Source organism: Pelodiscus sinensis, chromosome 2 (genome assembly GCF_049634645.1).
Source record: "Pelodiscus sinensis isolate JC-2024 chromosome 2, ASM4963464v1, whole genome shotgun sequence".
Taxonomy (NCBI): Eukaryota; Metazoa; Chordata; order Testudines; family Trionychidae; genus Pelodiscus; species Pelodiscus sinensis.
The window spans coordinates 226,218,015-226,240,139 of NC_134712.1; the positions used below are offsets into that span (position 1 = coordinate 226,218,015).

The 22,125-nt window shown below is 37.7% G+C and overlaps 1 protein-coding gene across 4 annotated transcripts in view; it reads left to right on the forward strand.

The window, feature by feature from the left end:
• Positions 1-22,125, forward strand: part of YME1L1 (YME1 like 1 ATPase) — a 49,305-nt gene that overhangs the window by 24,794 nt on the left and 2,386 nt on the right. For all 4 annotated transcript variants that reach the window (XM_006115261.3, XM_025180792.2, XM_006115262.3 and 1 more), the window contains exons 11-18: positions 1,742-1,874; positions 7,321-7,383; positions 7,958-8,070; positions 8,484-8,639; positions 10,237-10,388; positions 17,421-17,547; positions 17,652-17,725; positions 20,466-20,552. In XM_006115261.3, the coding sequence (XP_006115323.1) occupies positions 1,742-1,874; positions 7,321-7,383; positions 7,958-8,070; positions 8,484-8,639; positions 10,237-10,388; positions 17,421-17,547; positions 17,652-17,725; positions 20,466-20,552 (905 nt within the window). The remainder of the gene's footprint in view (positions 1-1,741; positions 1,875-7,320; positions 7,384-7,957; positions 8,071-8,483; positions 8,640-10,236; positions 10,389-17,420; positions 17,548-17,651; positions 17,726-20,465; positions 20,553-22,125) is intronic.

The window sequence follows — 22,125 nt, forward strand, 5'->3', positions numbered from 1 at the left end:
TGTGCTATAATAAACAATAATTTGACACGAGTTTGTGTGTAGCCAGTTTAATTGTTTTCACAGTATAGTAATGTTCTCCTTTTTGTAACTTACAAAGCAAGAGAAAAAACATGTAGTTTTACCATTTTCTCCACTTTTTAAACAAAGTAGTAAGCAGCTCAGGCACAAGTATAGTATTTGAAATTAAATTCTTTCTTTAACCATTGTGTCTTTAAAAAAGTGAGTAAAATGTGCATAATGGAGAGAGCACTGAACTGGGGCTCAAAAGAGCTAGTTTCTTTTCCCGGCTCTGTCACTGGCCTGCTGGATGATCTTGGTTGAGTCACTTGACCTCTCAGCCCCAGTTTTCCAGTCAGTAAAATGGGGAGAATGAGCCTTCCTTCCCTTGTAAAGTGCTTTGAGATTTGTTGTTGGAAAAATGCTGTGTAAGAGGAAAGTGGCATTACATTTATTAAATTAAGCAGATGTCAACTTGATTGTCCCTTTCGTTACAAAATGTAATTGAAGGTAGAATCTATTTATATACTATTTAATATCTGAATAATCAATTTAATTTAGTTTAATATATTTTTGTCTATCATGAGAGTGGGCTAATTTTGGGAAAATACAAGGCTTTATAAAATTTAAGTTTAATAGAAATGTTCCTCTGTGGTGATTGCCTCGGAGACTAAAAATGAACGGTTGACTTAAGGTGTGCCCTTTTTTCATCTCCATATGTCTGTAGAATTGAAGTAAATATTTTGATAGGCAATATTTTATGGGATTCTTTATTTCTCTCGCTCATCATCAAATTAAGGTCAATACAGTTAATATCTCAACATCCCCTTTCTTATTCACAACAACAGCCTCTGAAAGTGAATTTTATAGAGGCACTAGGAAAATTGGTAAGGCCAAATATTAACTTTTTGCCTTGACAGTTGTCACTTTATTGTAATCACTTTCTGATCTGTAGATGCAAGTTTTCCTGAACAGATGGTATTTAAAAGGAAAATCTAATCTAAAATGCTTAGTACACGTGCACCTGTTTGTGGTCTGAATATTAGATTAGTGGGGAATTTTCTAAGGCAACTATTGCTTTTGAGTGGACAGTATTAATTAATACCTATAATTTTGAAGGTGAAACTTTTGTTATGAGAGCTGTATTATACCTTAAGTTCCTTGATCTTGACAATGTTTTCTGTGTTAATGGGTCACAATTTTATATCTATTTATTAGAATTGTTCATTACTTGATATTTGTGTAAATATGTAACCACTTGAGCACTGGCTCCCACCTGCCACCTCCCCTGCTGCCTTTGAGAGTTGGGGAGGGGCAGACAGGTCTGCAGAGCTGGAATGTGCTGAGAGCTGGCTCTCCACGCATTACAATTGCCTCACTGCCTGATACAGAAGCACCAAGGGGGGAGGTGTGTGTAGTCGATAGGATTAACCAATAACCCCAGGCTTAATCGTGTAGTTAACTACATGTTGACATCCCAACTACTACTTATACTGGAAAAATGCATTTGATATCAAATATGAATTTGTTAATCTGTGTTGATGTGTTTCCCCCAAAGATATTGGTTCATTGACTGAAATAAGTGTAATTCTGGTCACAGTTGGCAAAAATTAAGAATCCTAAAACAGTGGAATAATAGAATAGAAATAATAGAATCCTAAAATAATAGGGAAAAAGTTGGATATAGTTTTTAGATATGGAATACTTTGATTTCAAATGTTCTTAAGCTTGTTTTATTTGGTAGGGGAAGCAAAAGCAAATGCACCCTGTGTTATATTTATTGATGAGTTGGATTCTGTTGGTGGGAAGAGAATTGAATCTCCAATGCATCCTTACTCAAGACAGACTATCAATCAACTTCTTGCTGAAATGGATGGGTAAATATTTTTTCGTTCTTTTTTGATAAGCCAACCTTTTCTATCTAGATAGTTTTAAAATATAGACTGAGATATTGCTTCTCTTAAAGTTGAGATTCGAGACTCTTCAAAATTGAGACTCAGTTAAAAGTTAGATAATTTAAATAATACATATCAATTTTATCAACTCTTTATGCCATCAGGAATAGTAGAGCAGTGATTCTGATGGAAAAAAATGAGGGGCCAGGTTGAAGTAGCAACATAAATGAAATTGCACTTACTTTGGGAGGAAGGAGCTGGATGGAAGGTGTGCTATCTTTAAAATGAAAAAAGAATTAGAGAGAAGGTAGGGGAATTAAGGAGGAGGGGAATAAATCTGAATTGGAGCATTAGCTGGTTTAGTGCCTGTAGAGCACCAACAGAATTTAAAATTACTAGTGAAAGCTTTAGGGGAACTAGTGAGGGAAATGCTACTTTCCCTTTTCAGGGATGAATACTTCCTTCCCCTGTAGCCCCAGGATATACAGGATGTCTCCGCTATAAGTCATCCCAGTATACATCCATTCTGCACTAAAGTTATTGATGCTTGTAGAAACTGATGTGTTATAAGTCCTCCCATTTCTCTGCTCTTAAGTCATGCTCAAAAAACTCCAGTTTGTGCAAATGGGAGTCAGCTGTGGGGGCAAAAAATCCACGCTTTAAGTTGTTTCCCTGTTAAGTCCAAGTTTTTTGCACTTATAGCAAGGACAGCTTATAGTGGCTTAGTAAGTGCCAGAAAGGCTATGTTCATCAGCTTTGCTTAACTTTGTCTTGTTCCTCTGATTCAAACAGATGCATTTGGAAGGTGTTTTCATTGGGATACAGACCTTGAGAAGCAGAACAGTATTTATAGGGTTTAAACCAAATAAAATCCAGGGTGGATTGATTTAAATCCAGACAATTTACATTATTGATTTAAATCACATCTTATATCACCAAGATAAAAAAAAATCATTTGATTTAAATCAAGTTTTCCATGGATACCTTTACACATATTTCTTAAAAAATGGTGCAAATCTGATCACTAAACCATGTTAATTTACAACTCAGCACAGCTTTTTACACTATCTAGGAGGGCATACTTTGTGTAATTTTTTTAGATAGCTTGATTAATTTAGAAAATAGTACACAATACTCTACTTGTGATAACCTGCAGATGCAGCAGCAGTACATTAGGAAAGAGAACTAAATCACATACACACAAACACAATAGCACTTATATTTTATCAGCTCTATTGTAGCTATTACATAAATGTTTCATATTTACAATTGCAGTAGTCTGCTGAGTTGCTGGCAGATGGTTGTCATTTTTTTGTAATTTTCAAATTTTATTAAATCTAACAGATAAGTCCTTAGAACACTAAATGTATGGTGTTATTAAAACTTATACAACTAGCTCTCATCTTTCCCACTCTGATTGTCACTTTGATTCAGAGACTAAAACAGAAATAGAAGTTTTCCTGCTTTTTCAACTCTTAGTTGATTTCTTAGCTTTGAGTGAATAATATCCAATAGGGATGTAAGCGACTAGTTGACTATCCGTTAAGCATTTGCTTATTCGATAGTCAACTAGTGATTCGACTACTTGCTTTCCCCCACCTTGCTGTTTCTATCAGAGAGAGGCAGCAAGGGAGGAAGGAGCAGAATCCGGTGCTGGGGGGAGCCGGTTTAAAAGCCAGTTCCCCCCCCAGCACTGTTTCCGTGGGGCAAAGGGGCAGGAGTGCAATGGGGAACTGGCAGTGCTTCCGCCTTTGAAATGTAGCAAGAGCAGGGCTCTTGTACATTTCACAAACAGAAGCACTGCGGAGAGCTGGGGACTCAATCTCCTGCTGGCCCCATGCTCCTGGTGGCGCTTAAATTAAATTCATGGGGATTGCCTATCTCCTAGAACTGGAAGGGACCTTGAAAGGTCATCGAGTCCAGTCCCCTGTCTTCACAGCAGGACCAAGTACCATCCCTGACAAATTTTTGCCCAAATCCCTAAATGGCCTCTGCAAGGATTGAACTCTCAACCCTGGGTTTAGCAGGCCAATGCTCAAACCACTGAGTTATCCCTCCCTCCCAGTGCTCTTATATATTTCAAAAGCAAGGAGAACGGGACCAGTGCGGAATCCTTGAGTCCCCCGCTATCCGCGCTCTTTGCTGCACTTCCGCCGTTGAAATGTAGCAAGAGTCGACAGGGCTCTTGCTACAATTCAAAGGCGGAGACCCCCTTATCGACTATGCACATTACATCGAATGTGCATTGAATAGTCTATGCACATTACATCGACTATTTTATTACTTGATTAATCTACATTTAACATCCTTAAAACCAAACAATGAAAATATTCTCTGTGCCTGCAGAGGACGCTACTGTTGTGTAAAGTTAGCAACTGAAGGAACAGTTTCAAGGTGCTTTGCTAATGATTTTCCCCAATTCAAGGAAGTGACTTTGTTCACAACATCATCAGTAAATGTACTGATTTAAAGTTTCACTCCAGCTCTGAGTTTTATTATGACTGGCATAACTGAGCAGTGATTTTGAGATGCCCATCCCATGGGTGCAGCAGCATCTTCAGAAGTTAGGCGTCTACCTTTATATCTAGGGTTGGTAATGCCTGCAAGAAAATGAGATGGAGTTAGTGCTTGGTCCAAATTTGCTAGCTTATTGCCTGTAGTTTACGTTCTGGTGAGGTATTTCTTCCATCAATATCTCTTGAAGTGCCTTCCAAATTTTGAGAGCATTAGCAATGCAGCAGCAATTTCTTCTTTGAATGACGTCCCCATAGGTGCTCCACTCCGGTGCGGATTTGAAGGTTTGGTCAAGAACCAGAAAGACATCTCCATTGCTGTCACACCACCAACCAGACAGCTACAGTTCAACCACCGCCTCCAGCCCTTTTTACACTAATGGGTACAAAGCTACACACTGATCCATCCCAAGCTGCATGGCATCCCAAGCTGCATGGCATACCCTCAACATCCACAGAGCACTCGTGTTCTACATAGATTGAACAAAATTATGGAGCATATCCCCCAGACTCTTCTTATCCTTTGCCGAGCATTTCAGTGGCCAAGCAGTCTCCTGCCAGAGGATTTCTAAGTGGATCTCATCATGTATCCCCACATATTACATCATTCATAACAAACAACCACCAGGCACTATCACTGTCCACTCAACCCAGGCCATGGCCTCAATTACTGCCTTTCTAAAAAATGTACCTCAGAAGGACATTTGCAAAGCAGCCACCTGGTCATCTGACCACACATTTGCAAAACACTATACGCTTACCTTGGCCATTACTTCATCTATGGCAGTTGGACAAGCGGTCTTATCTTCAGTGGCAGGGCTCCAACCCTGCCTCCACAACTCGACTACTGCTTTGTAGTCACCCAGAGTTTAGCACCTATGAAGAAATGAGAGTTACTCACCCTGTGCAGTAAGGGGGGTTCTTTGAAATGTGTGTTCCTGTGGGTGCTCCACTACCCTCCCTCCCTCCTCCAGCTTTGAAGCCTTTTGGCCTACTGGTAAGGGTAGAGAAGGAACGGAGCAGGCGGCGCTATGTACGCACCTAACAGACACCAATGGCACGAGGAGGCACCAGAGCTCATGCACGGCGGGGTACTGCTGGAATAATCTCCAGTCGCTGGCATGAGGACGCACTAGTGCCCAGAGTGGAGCACTCACGGGGACAAACATCTCGAAGAACACACATCGCTGAAATGTAAGGTTATGGATATATTGGTATCTATATTCAGTATATTGGACATATCCTTTATATTTTTTTCATCTGGTGTTGGATACTTTGGATGAGATACTTCCATCTGTTTTATCATAAGTCTCTTATGCTTAAATGGGATCCTGAAACAAAATTCAGACATGATTTTGAATAGTTATTCTTCTCAGTTCTTCTCACTCTATTATTCAGTTTCATTTACATTTTTTTCAGCAATATTGCAAATTCAATTTCAAATTACTAAAAAGGCTAAGACCTAGTGCACTTAAAGTGCACTTAATTTTGGAGTAAGCCACATTGAACTCATTGGCACATCTGTTTTTTGAGAAAACAAGTGTAGGATGGAGTTCCCTTGGAAAAGCTGAGTTATGCTGAAGTAAAATAGGGAATAAACATGGCATCATCATTATTGTTTGTGGCCATGATGTTCCAAAATAAGGGGCATGTGTTATGTAATATAAAAACAAAAAAATGACACCCATTGGCAATTGACAACTCTAGAGTTCTCTTACTGCAGCTTTCTATACTGTATACTTGGGTGGTAGTGTCTAAATCTAGTAACTAATCAAAAAAACCCATAAGGATTAATGAAGACTTTTTTTCTAGCAACATCCAACATAGCAAATAACTTGAGTTGATTTGTTAAATCACACTTATACTAAAGGCATAGAGAGAGTCTTGAAGAATGATGCATTACAAATTTAATTATTTGAGTTAATCTCTGTTCGTCTTCTACATCCACATCTTCATCCACAATTTTCTCTCAATAAGCAGTTTTACTTATGATGTTTCATTCTTGCAACTTGGCCCTACATCATCTTCATACAGTGCTTACACCTGACAGGTTTTCCTTTTTTACTCAGTGAAGGAATCTCTTTAAAATATTCCCAGATAGAATCTCTTAACACCCAGAAGCTGTGACAGTTTTTCTGTGGCAAAAGTGGGGAAAATAGGAAGCTGTATGTGCACTGAATAATGTTGTGCCTTTTTCTTTCCAATCTATTTCACTGTTCATTTATATTCTGCCTCCAGCCTTTCTTATATATTGTGTCTCTGTCTTAAAGACTGTCTTAATTAACTCCTCTTCCTTGCGTGACCCAGCTCCACCACTACATAAGCACAAAACAACAGTCCTATCCATTCTATGTCTGTCTTTTTATATGTGACTTTTATCTGCTGAGAAACAGAAATTGAAAGTCCAGAACTTGCAAGAAGCAAGAACTGTTAGATTGGATACATAGAGCCATTGAGTCATCTTTGTGAGTCTGTAATTGTAGGTTTTGCATGTTTATGATGAGATTTTATGTTTTATCAATTAAACATATTAAAATCTGTTTTTTTTAATAATGGATTTTTGTATTCAGTTGATTTTTGTATTCAATTGTTACAATCTAAATTCACCCCATCCCTCTTAACAAAGATTTTACCCTGAAAAGTGCTTACTTATCTGCATATTGTCCTTAAGGATAAGCTATAAAAGTTGTTTACCTACTTGGCCTAGGGAACTTGGCTTCTTCTTGTCACTTTGGCAAGCACTGCAGGTTTGGAATGTTCCTTCATCATTCTTCATGTAATAGTGCTTAACTCATGGTCAGTATGAAAATGCACCTGATAAAGAGGACAATCCTTCATTGTTCTTTTTTAGTGACATTTCATGATGCTTAGGGTCTAACTTTGTAAACTTACATCCTTTTACATATTTTTTAAAGCTTTAAGCCTAACGAAGGAGTAATCATTATTGGTGCCACAAACTTCCCTGAAGCATTAGATAAGTAAGTATAAAGTTTACATACCAGTTTCACAAATATGAATTAAAACTCCAATTCTGTAGTGTCGGGACCTGTCTAACTAGATGCAATTATGATGATCTTCAGATTTTGAAAATGGTGTTAGTTATTTTTCCATCAAAAACTGTAGAAGCTGGCATTTTTAACATTTAAAGGCCACTGATTTAGAGGAAATCGGTAATATTAAGGGTTTTAGCGTGTACTAGTAAGGGTTGTAAAAATGTGATTGCCAAACAACCACCACTTTGCAATCTGCCATGATGCATTGACAACTTGGTAAAGAGTCACACTGTAGTTGCATATACGTTTTTAGCAGTAATTCTATATATCAAAAATATGACTGCATCTCTTTGATAGATGGAGAAATTGATTTCTGCAAAAGTTAACCAGCAACACAATTAAATCAGCTTTGTACGTGGTGTACAGATAGGTAGAGAGAGAAATGTGTTTCTAAGAGTCTTCACAAAATATCCATGTTAAGAAAATTAGATACGTTTGCTGTAACACTGTTCTTCAGATGTTAAAGCATACTTATTTACCATGTTTCTTTTTTCCTTAGTGCTCTAATACGTCCTGGTCGCTTTGACATGCAAGTTACAGTTCCAAGGCCAGACGTGAGAGGTCGAACAGAAATTCTGAAATGGTACCTTAATAAAATAAAGTATGATCAGGGTAAGTATAAACATTTAGCTGCGTGGGCTGGCATCTTTTGCAATCAGACTCTTGGTCCATCTAGTCCATTATGTCAGCAGTACTGACCTGAACCAGAGGTTTATCTAAATTTAGAGGCATGAGGAAAGTCTCAGGGGTAGCCGTGTTGATCTGTATCTGCAAACACAAAAAGGAATCATGTGGCACCATAGAGACAAACAGACATTAGGACATAAGCTTTGTGGGAAAAACCCACTTCATCAGATGAAGAGGCATGAGAGTTTGCCTTCTAAATCTTGTCTATTTTAATAATTACTATTGTTACCATGCATTCTCATTCATATAAATGACTAAGCCCTTTTGATGTTGTTTTGATAAACAGGAAACAATTCAAGGAGATAAGTGGTATCAATATCTATTCTTTTTTCATACAGCTATTGATCCAGAAATAATTGCACGAGGTACAGTAGGATTTTCTGGAGCAGAGCTAGAAAATCTTGTGAACCAAGCTGCATTAAAGGCAGCTGTTGATGGGAAAGATATGGTATCCATGAAGGAATTGGAATTCTCAAAGGACAAAATTCTCATGGGTAGGATTTTATGTATGCAAAATTAACCTTTTTAAGTGTATAGTGTTTTGTATTTGAGTGGGTTTATTGCATTTTGTTATCATTTTCAACTACCTGCTTCTCAATTAGATAGATGTTTTTAGGTGAGTGCCTACCAGCTATAGTGATGGGCACATTTGAAAGACCTGAGAGAGGGCTTTCAAATGCAAGGCTAAAAGATGTTCTAATAATGTAATATATCAAGTACAGTAATGATAGCTACAGGCTGAACCTCTGTTGTCCAGGACTCTCTGGTCCAGTAACATCCGTGGTCCTTCAGCAGCTGGGAGCTCAACTGGCAGGGAGCATGGAGGGCCAGTGCCCTGGCGGCAGGGAATCCAGCCAGTGGCTGGAAGTCCAAGGAGGGCTGGGTGGGGAGCCCCGGTGGCCGGGAGCAGAGCTCTGCTGCCCAGGGGCTGGGTGAGGAGCCCCACTGGTTTGGGGTACAGAACCACTGATGGCTGGAGCGGGTGGCAGCTGGGAGTCTGGAGCCCCACCAATGGGCCAGGGACAGTGCATTGGCTCGGTTGGTGACCAGGAGGGGAGTCCCAGGAGAGCCCAAGGTCTGACCTTCTCTGGTCCAGCAAACTCTCTCCTTAGGGATCACTCGGGTCTTGAGGTAGTGGACCAGGGATGTCCAACCTGTAGTTATGTCAAAGCTTGTAATAGTTGCCATGGTAGTTCTATACAAATTTTGTTAGCAGTGTCTGTAGTGTGCTACATTGGGAAATCTAGAGTCTTGTCATAAAGACTGCTGGCTTTTAGGGACAGTTAGTTGAATCGTATCCAACATGCTTGGCATTTCAAAACCTCTGAAGCTAGGAAGTTAGGAAGAAATTAACATATTTCCAACCTTTCACAAATTGTAATAACCTTTCACAAATTGAAATGGTTTCCAAAGTGTACAATGACACTGGCTGTTGTTTATTCAGAAAGATTATACAAAAATACAGTTATGAGAATTTTTCAATTGAGATACAGCATGCTGTTGTACAGATTTCAGTCAGAACCTCAGTCCTGTCACAAGAGCCTTCTGCTGTTCATTCCAACTTCGGGTAGGACCCATGTCGCCCAGAGAATTTGCAGTATGTTAACAGCAGTCTCAAACAGGTTCTTTTAAATTTGTTAAAATTGTAAGTTTCATGTAGTAAGAATTGTCTTAGTGCCTATATGGTAATAAACCTGCTGTTAGCACTTTAAAGATAAATGGGAGGCAGAGGATCAATTAAAGGAGATGTGCTTCTTCCTTGTAAAGAAAGGAGATAAATTATCAGAACTGTGGAGCAAATTTTGGTCTGAGTTTTATATAGTGAGATAAAACTTAGATGCCTGAGGTGCATATTATTCTGAAAACATTTTCTGATCCATTTATACTTGGTAGATTGAGTGAGATTTTTAAAAGCAATTGGGGAAGCCTTGCATTACTCCCATTAAAGTTAATTAGACTTCAGTAGAAGCAGAGTTTGGTCAATGCTGAGTCTTTCAGAAAATCCCTACTAGTAACAAATATACTGACAATAATTTGATTCTTATTTCACTATAATTCTTTATTAATCTTTTCCTTTTCATGTGTTTTAAGGACCTGAACGTAGAAGTGTAGAAATTGATGATAAAAACAAGACAATCACTGCATATCATGAATCTGGACATGCTATCATTGCATATTATACGAAAGATGCAATGCCGATCAACAAAGCTACAATCATGCCCCGAGGACCAACACTTGGACATGTGAGGCTTTTTAAAAATAAGTAACCTGTATAGAATTTACCTTTTTGCATTGTCAAGGAATTTCCCAACAACACTGTGACATAACAGGCATGTCATGATGTTGTAAAATTACTGTAATAAACTAATATACATATGATATAAAAACAAGCTATTTAAAGAGAAAAAATCTTCTGAATTGCTTTTTCCACTTTTTCTTTTTCCTACAGCTGGGTTAGAGAAAAAGAGAAACTTCTCCTTAGATTCAAACTTGCTAGCCATGAATAACAGTTCAAACAACCAGGGAGGAAATATTATGTTTTAATGTGATTCTGAGCTAATACTGGTCTGTTTCTCTTCTAAAGCAACCAGAAAATCTCAGAGCTTAAAAACAGAGCTGCCTTCTGTAGAAACTTTCTTGGAAAAACATTGGTTGATACAAAGATATTTTGTCTAAAATCACTTGCTCGCTCCTTTTAGGACAGACCTTGCTCCTTCAGCATTTCTGTCCTGTCCTTTGAATTCTAAACTGGGCTATAGTTGAACAGAAAGGGATGTGTTCCGTATTCTGTATATTTGTCTTTTAATAGCCAACCAAACTAGCATAACATATCGATCCAGAAGCATATTGGCCATTGTCCAAACTGGTAGAGAACAAGATGGGGTGTCAATTGGTGTCTGCTATAGGCCACCAAATCAGTTTATGGAACAAGACAACCACTTCCTTATGCACCTATTTGTAATAAGCAAGGAAAAAAAGTTGAGATTGGGGAACTTCAATTTGAGTGACATACACTGGTGGTCCGTTGTATGCTGCTAGTCCTAAATCATATTCAAGTGTTGCAGCCAGCAGGTCGGAATTCTGTATTAGGATAAGGTGTAACAGCAACTGACAAGAGAAGTAAAAATTAATGGTAGTTTAGGTAAAAGTGATCATGATTTCAATTATGTTATGTTTGTAATGTGAAAGCAAAATAAAGTCCAGTAAAAAATAAATACGCATGCACACATGTATGCATGCGGGCCAGTTTCACAAAGCTGAAAACAATTATGAGCCCAATCACTTGAAAGGAAGAATTTAATTGGAAAAATGTGAGTGATAATTGGGAATAATTTAAGAACACCTTACTATATGTCCAAAAAGCCCCAATTGAAGAAGACTGGACTAGTTAGAAGACTGACCTGGTTGAAGAGGGAAGTGAAAGCAGCTGTAAAAACAAAATAAAGAACAGGTAAGTTGCCAGTAATGAATATAAATCAGAACTTAAGAATTAAAATTAATAAGTGGCACAAGGAGAAATCTATGACCACAGTTATGGACCGTAAGGATTTTCAGATATGTTGGGGTATGTCTACACTGCAAAGTTAATTCGAACTAACAGCCGTTAGTTCGAATTAACTTTAATAGGGGCTACACATACAAACCACTAGTTCGAATTTAAATCAAACTAGCGGAGCGCTTAATTCGAACGAGGTAAATCTCATTCTACGAGGACTAACGCCTAGTTCGAATTAAGTAGTTCGAATTAAGGCCTGCCTCTCTCCCCCATCTTACCCAGTGGCCTGGCTGTTCTGTCAGCAGCCCCGCCTGAACCCTTACTACTTTTGCCTCTGTAGCCTGCACCCAGGTCTGGATCTGCAACTAGGAGAGACAGGGTCGGGCTTTCAACACCCCACTATTAAAAATGTTCTAGTGCCATTGGTGTTAAACCTATTGGGGAATGGGTGGTCCAGATCATGGCCCCCACAGCCCAACCTGTAGCTACCTCTCTGCTCTTTCAGACATTTTCAATCTGCCTAAAAATCGTCTGTTTTTTAGCAATAATGAAGTGATACTATGAGTCTGGCAATCAAAAACACAAAAAAATGAAGTCAAGGCAAAAAGACAATTTGTCATTTTTATTATAAAAATCTTGAAGTATTGAACAGAGGACATTCATCAAAAAGTATGGACGAGGAAACATCTCAATTATCTGATCATTTGCCGAGTTGAGGATACCGCAACAACTGCAAAAGTTTAACAAGTGGGCTCTGAAGTGGCAATGGAACCATAAAACACTGGTAATTTTATCGAAGTAAGGGAAGAAACCTACCCTCAAGACATTGCATGATAGTGAAAATCTATTTCATTGGAAGTGATAGACTTTTTCTTAGTAAATAAACTGAAAAACATAGGTAATATTGAAAATTAAGAGAAAAGTCTGAGGTTGGGGGCCGAAAGCAATTTAGAGGTCTTCATGAGTCCCATTTTCTGAGGATGAAGAAAAATGGGACCACAGAAATGAGAAATTGGTTGTTTTTTGGAAACCACCAAGGCAGTTTGCTGTCATGTTTGCAAATTATTCCCTGACCATAGTAAAGGAAATAAAACATTTGTCAACGGGCACTTGAATTGGAGAAATATTGCAAGAGATAATGCTAATCATGAGACTTCCAAAGCTCATATGAATGCTATGTGTAAGTATGATGAAATATGTAAATTATCTGGAAGAATTGATTCTGCCTTATTGTCTCAGTTTAAGGGATGTTCTTATTGGAGGAAAGTGTTGAGATGTGTTGTTGCCACGGTGAAACTGCTGTCGTCTTTGGGACTACCTCTAACAGGATGTGCTGAGTCATCAGTGTCAAATCAAAAAGTTAATTTTTAAACCTGCCTTGAATATCTTAGTGAATTTGATGATTTTTCTCAATGAACATTTGAAAAATTATCAGTATTGTGGCTCAGGGAAAATCAACTTTTTAATGCACCAGACCGTCAATGAATTAATTAGTATAATGGCAAAGCAGCTCAGAAACCAATTCACTGGTGAAGTAAAAGATGCCAGTATTATTCCATAATGGTTGATTCAATACCTGATGTGGAGTCATGTAGATCAATTAACATTTTAATATATGTGACCGGCCGCAATGATGAAGTTGTAGAGCGATTTCTTTTTGTCCCACTAAAATCCCACACTTCTGAATGTCTAGAGACAACTTGTTTGGAAACCATTGCAAATTTATGATTGGACATCAACAATTGTCATACGCAGAGCTTTGATAATACTGCAAATATGGCAGGAAAATATTCAGGTCTACAGGCAAAACTTAATACAAATGCTTCCTCTTTATTCATACGATTTTCCAGTCATTCCTTAAATTTAATATACAACGCTAGAGCTGCATCTTGTGAGGGAGTAAACTTTTTTTTTTTACTTTGTTCAAAACACGTATGGGTTTGTTTTGTTTTGTTTTTGCATATTGGTGGAGTATGTTACAATCACATTTGGAGCAGGCAAATGGAATACATTTGACAGTCAAAACATTTGTAACACTAGGTGGTCTGCTCGTGCAGATGCTTTTTTGACTTTGAACATGAAATATGGTGCTTTAAAGAGAACTTTTAGATATAGCCACATCAAGTTCTAGAAAACCACATTCAAAAACTGAAGCAAAATCCTTAGCAAAAAAGTTCAAAAAGTATGATATTGCTGTTTTTACTATTTTCTGGAACTTCAAAGAATTAATGCCATCAGCAAATCACTGCAAAAAGTTGATACGCATTTATTGAATGCTGCACAATTGTTAGCCTCAGTTACAGGTTCTGTCATAGAAGTTGGAAATGACTGTAAGTCTGTAGCAGCAGAAATGCTAACATGAACAGAAAATATAGGTTTTACTGGTATATCTGATGAGAAGCATAAAAACCCACGAATTTATTTTTCGATGCAACTAGAGCAATGAAATCAATTAAAAATGGAATGAAGATCATCATTGAGACTGTCAGCGTTATTTGTGACACAATAATAGTGCAATTGCAGAGTAGAGGTGAATCTCTAAAGAAAAGCGTTGATTTATTTTGCATGTTTTTTGACAGAAGTATGGATGAAGATGCTAAAAGTCACTACCGTAAGAAATTAAGTGAATTCTACCAAGAGGACCTAGACAGAAATCTTTTTGAAGATGCAGTGAAACATTTAATTCATTTTATCAAAAATGATGAGGTCTATGCTTTGAGATCACCAGTTGATTTGTATAGACTTGTACATGACGGTTTGCAGTCAACCTTTCCAAATGTAGAAAACAATTTGAAAATATTTTAAACAATATCTGTCACAAATGCTTCTGGTGAATGTTCTTTTTCTGTATTGAAAGGAATTGAAAATTATTTGTGAAATATGTCAGCAAGATTTGACAAGTTCAGCAATATTGACAATTGACAGTTTCTTCAGTGGAAGATTACTTTTATTTTTCCATTCATGCATCATGGTGCATTTTAGTTTTACATATTTTTCACATTAGCTTAATGCAAATAAAAGCCTTCATCTAGATCAGAAGTTCTCAAACTATGTGCTGGGAACTCCATTCATGTGGACTGTGTGTGGTTGTGGGTTTTTTTTTTTTGTTTTTGTTTTTTTAAAATAAAGCGCTCTTATCCAAAGCATATTACAATAGTTAGCTAATGGTACAAACAATATTTGGAAAGATCATTAAGTGATCCACTGAGACCCTCAGCAATTTTCAAGTTGTCTGTGAGGGGAGAAAAAAGTTAGACTACAAAAACAATCAAGGTACCTCACTTTATTTTCACTTACTTCTGATTACTTATAATATAGGAGGAGGATGAAGAAAAAAGAATGAGAGCGGGAAGAGTGAATGCTCTTTCTTTGTTGGTTTCCCAGGGGGCCCTCCCAAAATGAAGATGAGCACAGGGCCTCACGAACTCTGAATTTCAATGTTGTAACTGTTGGGCTCCTGACAAGGACCCCAGTTTGAGAAACCCTTCTCTCTCTCCCACTCCCCCTTAAAATAACTAGGTGGCCCCCCAACTCCATTACTCCTTTTTGGGACAAGGACCCCAGTTTGAGAAACCCTTCTCTCTCCCCTGAAATCTGTATAGTATACGGCAATGCTTCTCAAACTTATTTGCACTGCGATCCCCTTCTGACAACAAAAAATTACTATATGACCCCAGAAAACCTAAGTCCTGCTGCCTTATGTTTGGGGACCAATGTTGAAGCCCAAGGATCCCAGGAAGTCTTAACACAGCCCCATTAAAATGTATTCTGACACTCAGTTTGAGAACCGATAGGGTAAAAGTACACCGAAGACCAGATTTCAGTGGGGTGACCAGATTTTATGATTATTGATGGGTTTTTTTATGTCCATGAATTACATAGTACAATAATAATAATGCAGAAGGATGTGTGTGTGTGTGTGTGTGTGTGTGTGTGTGTGTGTGTGTGTAAGTAAAAATAGGTTATATTGTCTCCTCATATGGTGATAACTTTCTTCCATTCCACTAACATCTTAGAAGTTACTGAAGTTATTTTCAGATCATCAGGTACAGATAATGTTGCATTATAGTTTTTTTAAATAGTTGGCATGAGGAAGTGGTTGGACCATTAATGTTGATTTTTCAATAAGTCTTGGAATACTGAGATGGTTCCAGAAGACTGAAATAAAGTTAATATAACCATTTTTTTAAAAGGGCAAATGGAATGAGGTGGGTAATTATGGGTGTCTCAGCTTGATGGTGATCTTGGGCAAGATTATGGAGTAGATGATGCAGGACTCAATTACATTACCCTCCCTTAAGGAAGAATTAATGTAAATAGGTTGTCAATCTAATTTGATATTTTTGATGAGATTACTAGTTCTGACAATAAAGGTTATAGTATTGATGCAACAGCCTTAGACTTTTTAAGCATTTGATTTTGGTATTGCATGACATTTTGATTTTAAAAAACTTAGACTGATGTAAAATCAACATGGCACACATTAAATTGATTTAAAAGTTGGCCAACCGATAAGTCTCAAAATGGGGTGGAGTCATTGAGCAGATGTTCCCAATGGGATCATGCCAGTTCTTGTATCTCTACTGTTTTAATGTTTTTTATTAGTGATATGGAAAAAATATAAAGCTTGCAGATAACTCAGTCTGGGGGAATGGTAAATATTGAAATGGAGAGGTAACTGAATCGTTGGGTGTAAGCAAATAGTATGAGTTTTAGTATGTCTAATGTATACATTTGGGAAAAAAGAAGGTAGGCCATACATATAGGATGAAAGATTCCATGTTGGGAAGCAGACAATCTGAAAGATTTTTTTTCATGTGGTGAATAATTAGCTACACATGAGATTCCAGTGTGATGCTGAAGCCAAAAGAAATAATGTGATCCTGGGATGCATAAATGGGTGGACTCTTAAGTAGAAGTAGAGAGGTTATTTCAGCACAGCAACCACTGCTGAAATCTGTCCAGTTCTGGTGCCCATAATTTAAGAAGGGTGTTGGTAAATCCGAGAGACTAGCCATGAGAATTACAGCATTAGAAGACATACCTTCTGGTGATGGGCTCAAAGAGGTCCGTGTATTTAGTTTAACAGAGAAGATTAATGGGTAACTTGATAACAGTGTGTAAGGGGAACAGGTATTTAACAATGGCTCTTCAGTCTAGTGTCAAAGTCCAGTGGCTGGAAGGTGAGGAACAGTGAGGAATTATCCTCACTAACAATTTTTAAATCAAGGTTGAATGTTCTTAAGCAATGCTGTAGGAGTGTGAGAATTATTATGGAAGTTTTATGGCCTATGTTATACAGGTGGTCAGAGTAGATGATCACAATGGTTCCTTCTGGCCTGGGAATCTATGGGTGCATCTACATAGCATCCGAAACACGAAATAAGCTATGCAATTTGCACTACACAGATTGCGTAGCTTATTTCGAGTCTCTTTCGAAGTAGCTTATTTCATCATTTGGTACACTCTACACAGCACCAAATTCCGAAATAAAGTGCTATATATATATGCACTAAAGGTTCCCTAGTATGCTTTAAGATACTGCAGTTTGAAACAGGATTATGTTAAACTGTACTAAGGAAGATTAGAAAGAGATTACGCATTACTCTATATACTAATGAGCCCTGAAAACCCTTGATTTATGGACATCTATATAAAACTTAAATTGCTAAAAATAACCCTGAAAAATAAAATTAATAATAATAAAAAATAGAAGTGTGAACACTGCTGCATTTGATGTTTCATTTTATTCTAATCTAACTAATTCTACATTTTGTAGGTATCTTTGCTACCAGAAAATGACAGGTGGAGTGAAACTAGGTCCCAGCTGCTTGCACAGATGGACGTTAGTATGGGAGGGAGAGTAGCAGAAGAACTCATATTTGGAAGTGATCACATCACTACAGGTCAATTGAGATGCATGGTTAAAGAATCTTCTATCCATGGATATTAAGTTTTTATGTAAACTTCAAGTTAGCTGACTAACTTACATTTTGTTTTTAATATCTAGGTGCTTCCAGTGACTTTGACAATGCTACTAAAATAGCAAAGATGATGGTGACTAGATTTGGAATGAGTGAGAAGGTAAGATCATATTAGTTTTAATAGACCTACAGAATCATAGCAATTTCAGTGATTCCACACCTTTTATGTGCACACAGCTGTCAAAGATCAAGCTGTACAGAGATCAAGAAATGTTGTTGACTAGTGATAACCTAGTGATTTGGCTAATTTGAAATACATGCTGTCTTGTAATCTTCATACAATTGATTTTCTTTTTGAGTTCTGTACACTTGACACATCAACTTATTGCTTATGCTTGCTCAAAGATTTTTTTCTATTGCAAAAATTAATGTTCTAAAAAAATTGAAGATAATCTTAAGGATTCATTCTTTGGAAGCAAATCTCAGCTGACGTGGAAAGGGGATGGAGAGAAATGAGTTTTGCAGATTTTTAGACACAGCATTATATGGGAGATTTTGAAAAAACAAACATTTCAGAGCATGAGAACATAAGAATGGCCAATGCCAGGTGCCCAAGAGGGAATAACCAAACAGGTAATGATCAAGCCATCTCTCTCCTGCTATCCTTCTCCATCCTCTGACAAACAGAGGCTAAGGACACCATCCTGGATAATACCATTAATGGACTTAACCTCTATGAATTTATCTAGTTCTCTTTTAAACTCTGTTATAGTCCTAGCCTTCACAGCCCCCTCAGGCAAGGAGTTCCACTGGCTGACTGACTGCGCTGTGTGAAGAACTTTCTTTTATTTGTTTTAAACCTGCTGTCCATTAATTTCATTTGGTGGCCCCTAGTTCTTATATTATGGGAACAAGTGAGTAACTTTTCCTTAATCACTTTCTCCACACCACTCACGATTTTATATACCTCTATCATATCCCCCCTTAGTCTCCTCTTTTCAAGCTGAAAAGTCCTAGTCTCTTCTCTCCTCATATGGGACCCATTCCAAACTCCTAATCATTTTAGTTGCCACACTCTGAACCTTTTCTAATGTCAGTATATCTTTTTTGAGATGAGACCACCATATCTGTATGCAGTATTCAGTATGTGGGCATACCATGGATTTATATAAGGGCAATAAGATAGTCTCTATCCCTTGTTTAATGATTCCTAACATCCTGTTTGCTTTTTTAACTGCCGCTACACACTGCATAGATGTCTTCAGAGAACTATCCATGATAACTCGAAGACCTCTTTCCTGATTAGTTGTAGTTAAATTAGCCCCCATCGTATTGTATGAATAGTTGCGGTTATTTTTTCCAATGTGCATTACTTTACATTTATTCACATTACATTTCATTTGCCACTTTGTTGCCCAATCACTTAGTTTGGTGAGATCTTTTTGAAGTTCCTCACAATCTGCTTTGATCTTAACTTATCTTCAGCAGTTTAGTATGGTCTACAAACTTTGCCACCTCACTGTTTACCACTTTCTCCAAATTATTTATTAATAAGTTGAACAGGATTGGTCCCAGGACTGATGCTTGGGGAACACCATTACTGACCCCTCTCCATTCTCAAAATTTACCATTTATTCCTACCCTTTGTTTCCTGTCTTCTAACCAGTTCTCAGTCCATAAAAGGCTCTTCCTTCTTATCCTATGACAACTTAATTTATGTAAGAGCCTTTGGTGAAGGACCGTGTCAAAGACTTTCTGGAAATCCTAAGTACACTGTATCTACTGGATTCTCCTTGTCCATGTGTTTGTTGATACCTTCAAAGAACTCTAATAGATTAGTAAGACATGATTGTCCTTTACAGAAACCATTTTGACTTTTGCCCAACAAATTATGTTCTTCTATGAGTCTGACAATGTTATTCTTTACTATTGTTTCAAGTAATTTTCCCGGTAATGACATTAGACTTACCGGTCTGTAATTGCCAGGATCGCCGCTAGAGCCCTCTTTAAATATTGGCATTACATTAGCTATCTTCAAGTCATTGGGTACAGAAGCTGATTTAAAGGATAGGTTACAAACCATAGTTAATAGTTCTGCAATTTCACATTTGAGTTCTTTCTCAACTCTTGGGTGAATGCCATCTGGTGCCAGAGACTTATTACTATTAAGTTTATCAATTAATTCCAAAACCACCTCTAATGACACTTCAATCTGTGACAATTCCTCAGATTTCTCACCTACAAAAAACGGGTCAAGTATGGGAATCTCCCCAATATCCTCAGCTCTGAAGACTGGAGTAAAGAATTCATTTAGTTTCTCCATAATTACTTTATTGTCTTAAGTGCTCCTTTTGTACCTCAATCATCCAGGGGCCCCACTGGTTGTTTAACAGGCTTCCTCCTTCTGATGTACTGAAAAAATGTTTGATTACCTTTTGAGTTTGAGTTCTTCACATTCCTTTTTGGCTTATTACATTTTTACACTTAATTTGGCAGTGTTTATGCTCCTTTCTATTTACCTCACTAGGATTTGATTTCCACTCTTTAAAAGATGCCTTTTTATCTATCATTGCTTCTTTTACATGGTTGTTAAGCCACGGGGCTGTTTTTTAGTTCTTTTACTGTGTTTTTAAATTTGGGGTATACATTTAAATTAAATTTCAAAGGGCTCTTTGTATTTACCTTATGAAAATATAGCCCTGCAATGGTGTTATAGTTTGTTTTGGCTTGTGACTCTTTGCCATATTTATTACTATAGATGTATATATTATCTAGCAGTTTTGTTTGCTGATCTGTATGGTAGATAAGCAAGTGGGTGATGCATCTCTCTCATACAAAAATAGCAAGAGTATCAGTGTTTTATACAAATGATTTTTCTTGTCTTGTTATTCTTTCTTTAGCTTGGTGTCATGACGTACTCAGATACAGCAAAACTCAGTCCGGAAACCCAGTCTGCAATTGAACAGGAAATAAGAACGCTTCTAAGGGTAAGATTTGTTGCCTGTTATTGTTCAGCCCATCTCTTAAATAGGATAAGTAAAGATAATGAATTACTGATTATAGTGGTTTCTTTGCAATACACAGTATTGTGTTTGACCTTGTGGATGGAAATGTTCTTAAAAATGCAGCCAAGTCCAATTTAAATAAAATCCAGTCTTTTCAGATTTAATCCATTTGAGGAGTGAGCTTTGTATTTAGTCAGTCTAAACAGTGTGGCATAGACAGGGTAGATTTTGATATCCAAGTATACTGGATGCATTCCACGTTAATACACACCTCTGTCTTCAGAGTGATACAATGCTTTAACTGAGTACCTTCAAATTAATTAATGGGGAAGTTCTACTAAATACCTTCTAGTTATCTTTATTAGAATAGATTGTGATTTTGTGTTATTTTCACACTATCTTATAACATTCACTCAAGTAATTTAATAGAATTCTTTTCAGTCTGTGACTTCCAGACCAGAGTTCTAGTTTAGAGTATCTACTACCATTTTTTCAAATTTTTACTACTTGGTGAGCATTTGAGGGAGGCTTGGTGGTTAAATTATGAATATAAGTGATTATTCTAACTCTTAATAGCACTAGTATAATTGAGATTCAGATATATTATATTTAAAATAGTATATGGGGATTTTCAGAATACATATTATGTAGGGATGTTAGCAAATAGTAGACTGTATGACTAACTGATTGGCCTAGGCTTGGTTGATCTTGTTGACTACACACATTCCCCTCTCCCTTCTTCCCCTGGCTCCCCTCCTCCCCCCCTCCGCCGACTGGCTGCCTCTGTATGAGAAACAGCAAGGGAGAGGGTAGGAGCAGGAGCCGGTGCTGGGGGGAGCTGGCATAAGAGTCATCTTAAAAGCCTCTGAGGCAGCAGCATAGGAGGATGGGGAGGCTGCCGTGATGAGCCTGGGAGGCCAAGCATTCTCTCTCTACAGGGAAGCTCTCCCCTTTCCCCGTTAATGAATGGGGAAGGTGCCATCCCACGCTGCTGCCACTTTATCGGAGGCAGCAGCGTGAGGCAGTAGGTAGCTGGTCTGTGTGGGGAGCTGACTTTTAAACTGGCTCCCCTCAAGGACCAGCTCCCACCTGGCAACCCTCACTGCTGCCTTTCAGGGGGCTCCCCAGAAGTGGGGCCAGAGTGCACTGGCTGCTGGCCCCATACCCAGGGACTATCAAGTAGTCATGTAACTGATAAAAATTCATGCAGTTACTCAACTATTCAGTTATCTGATCTCTAACGTCTATAGTATTAGTATGATAGTCTTGCTATATTTTTCTAATCCTCTATTTTCAATGGCTAATCATTTAGAATTTTTGTGAGTAATTAAAAAATTGTCTAAAAGTAAATTGAGGTTGTTTAAAAGGTATATTAAAGTAAAAGAAAAATCAATGAATAGAAAAAAAAACTTTAGATTGTAACTTCTTTGGGGCTTGGGCACATTTTGAAAGAGACAACTACATTTGTAATTGTATTGTATAAGTATTTTAAAAAGTTAAACCCCTTTATTGTGCTCTGATAACTCTCAGTGCTTCATTTTAAAACTTGATATGT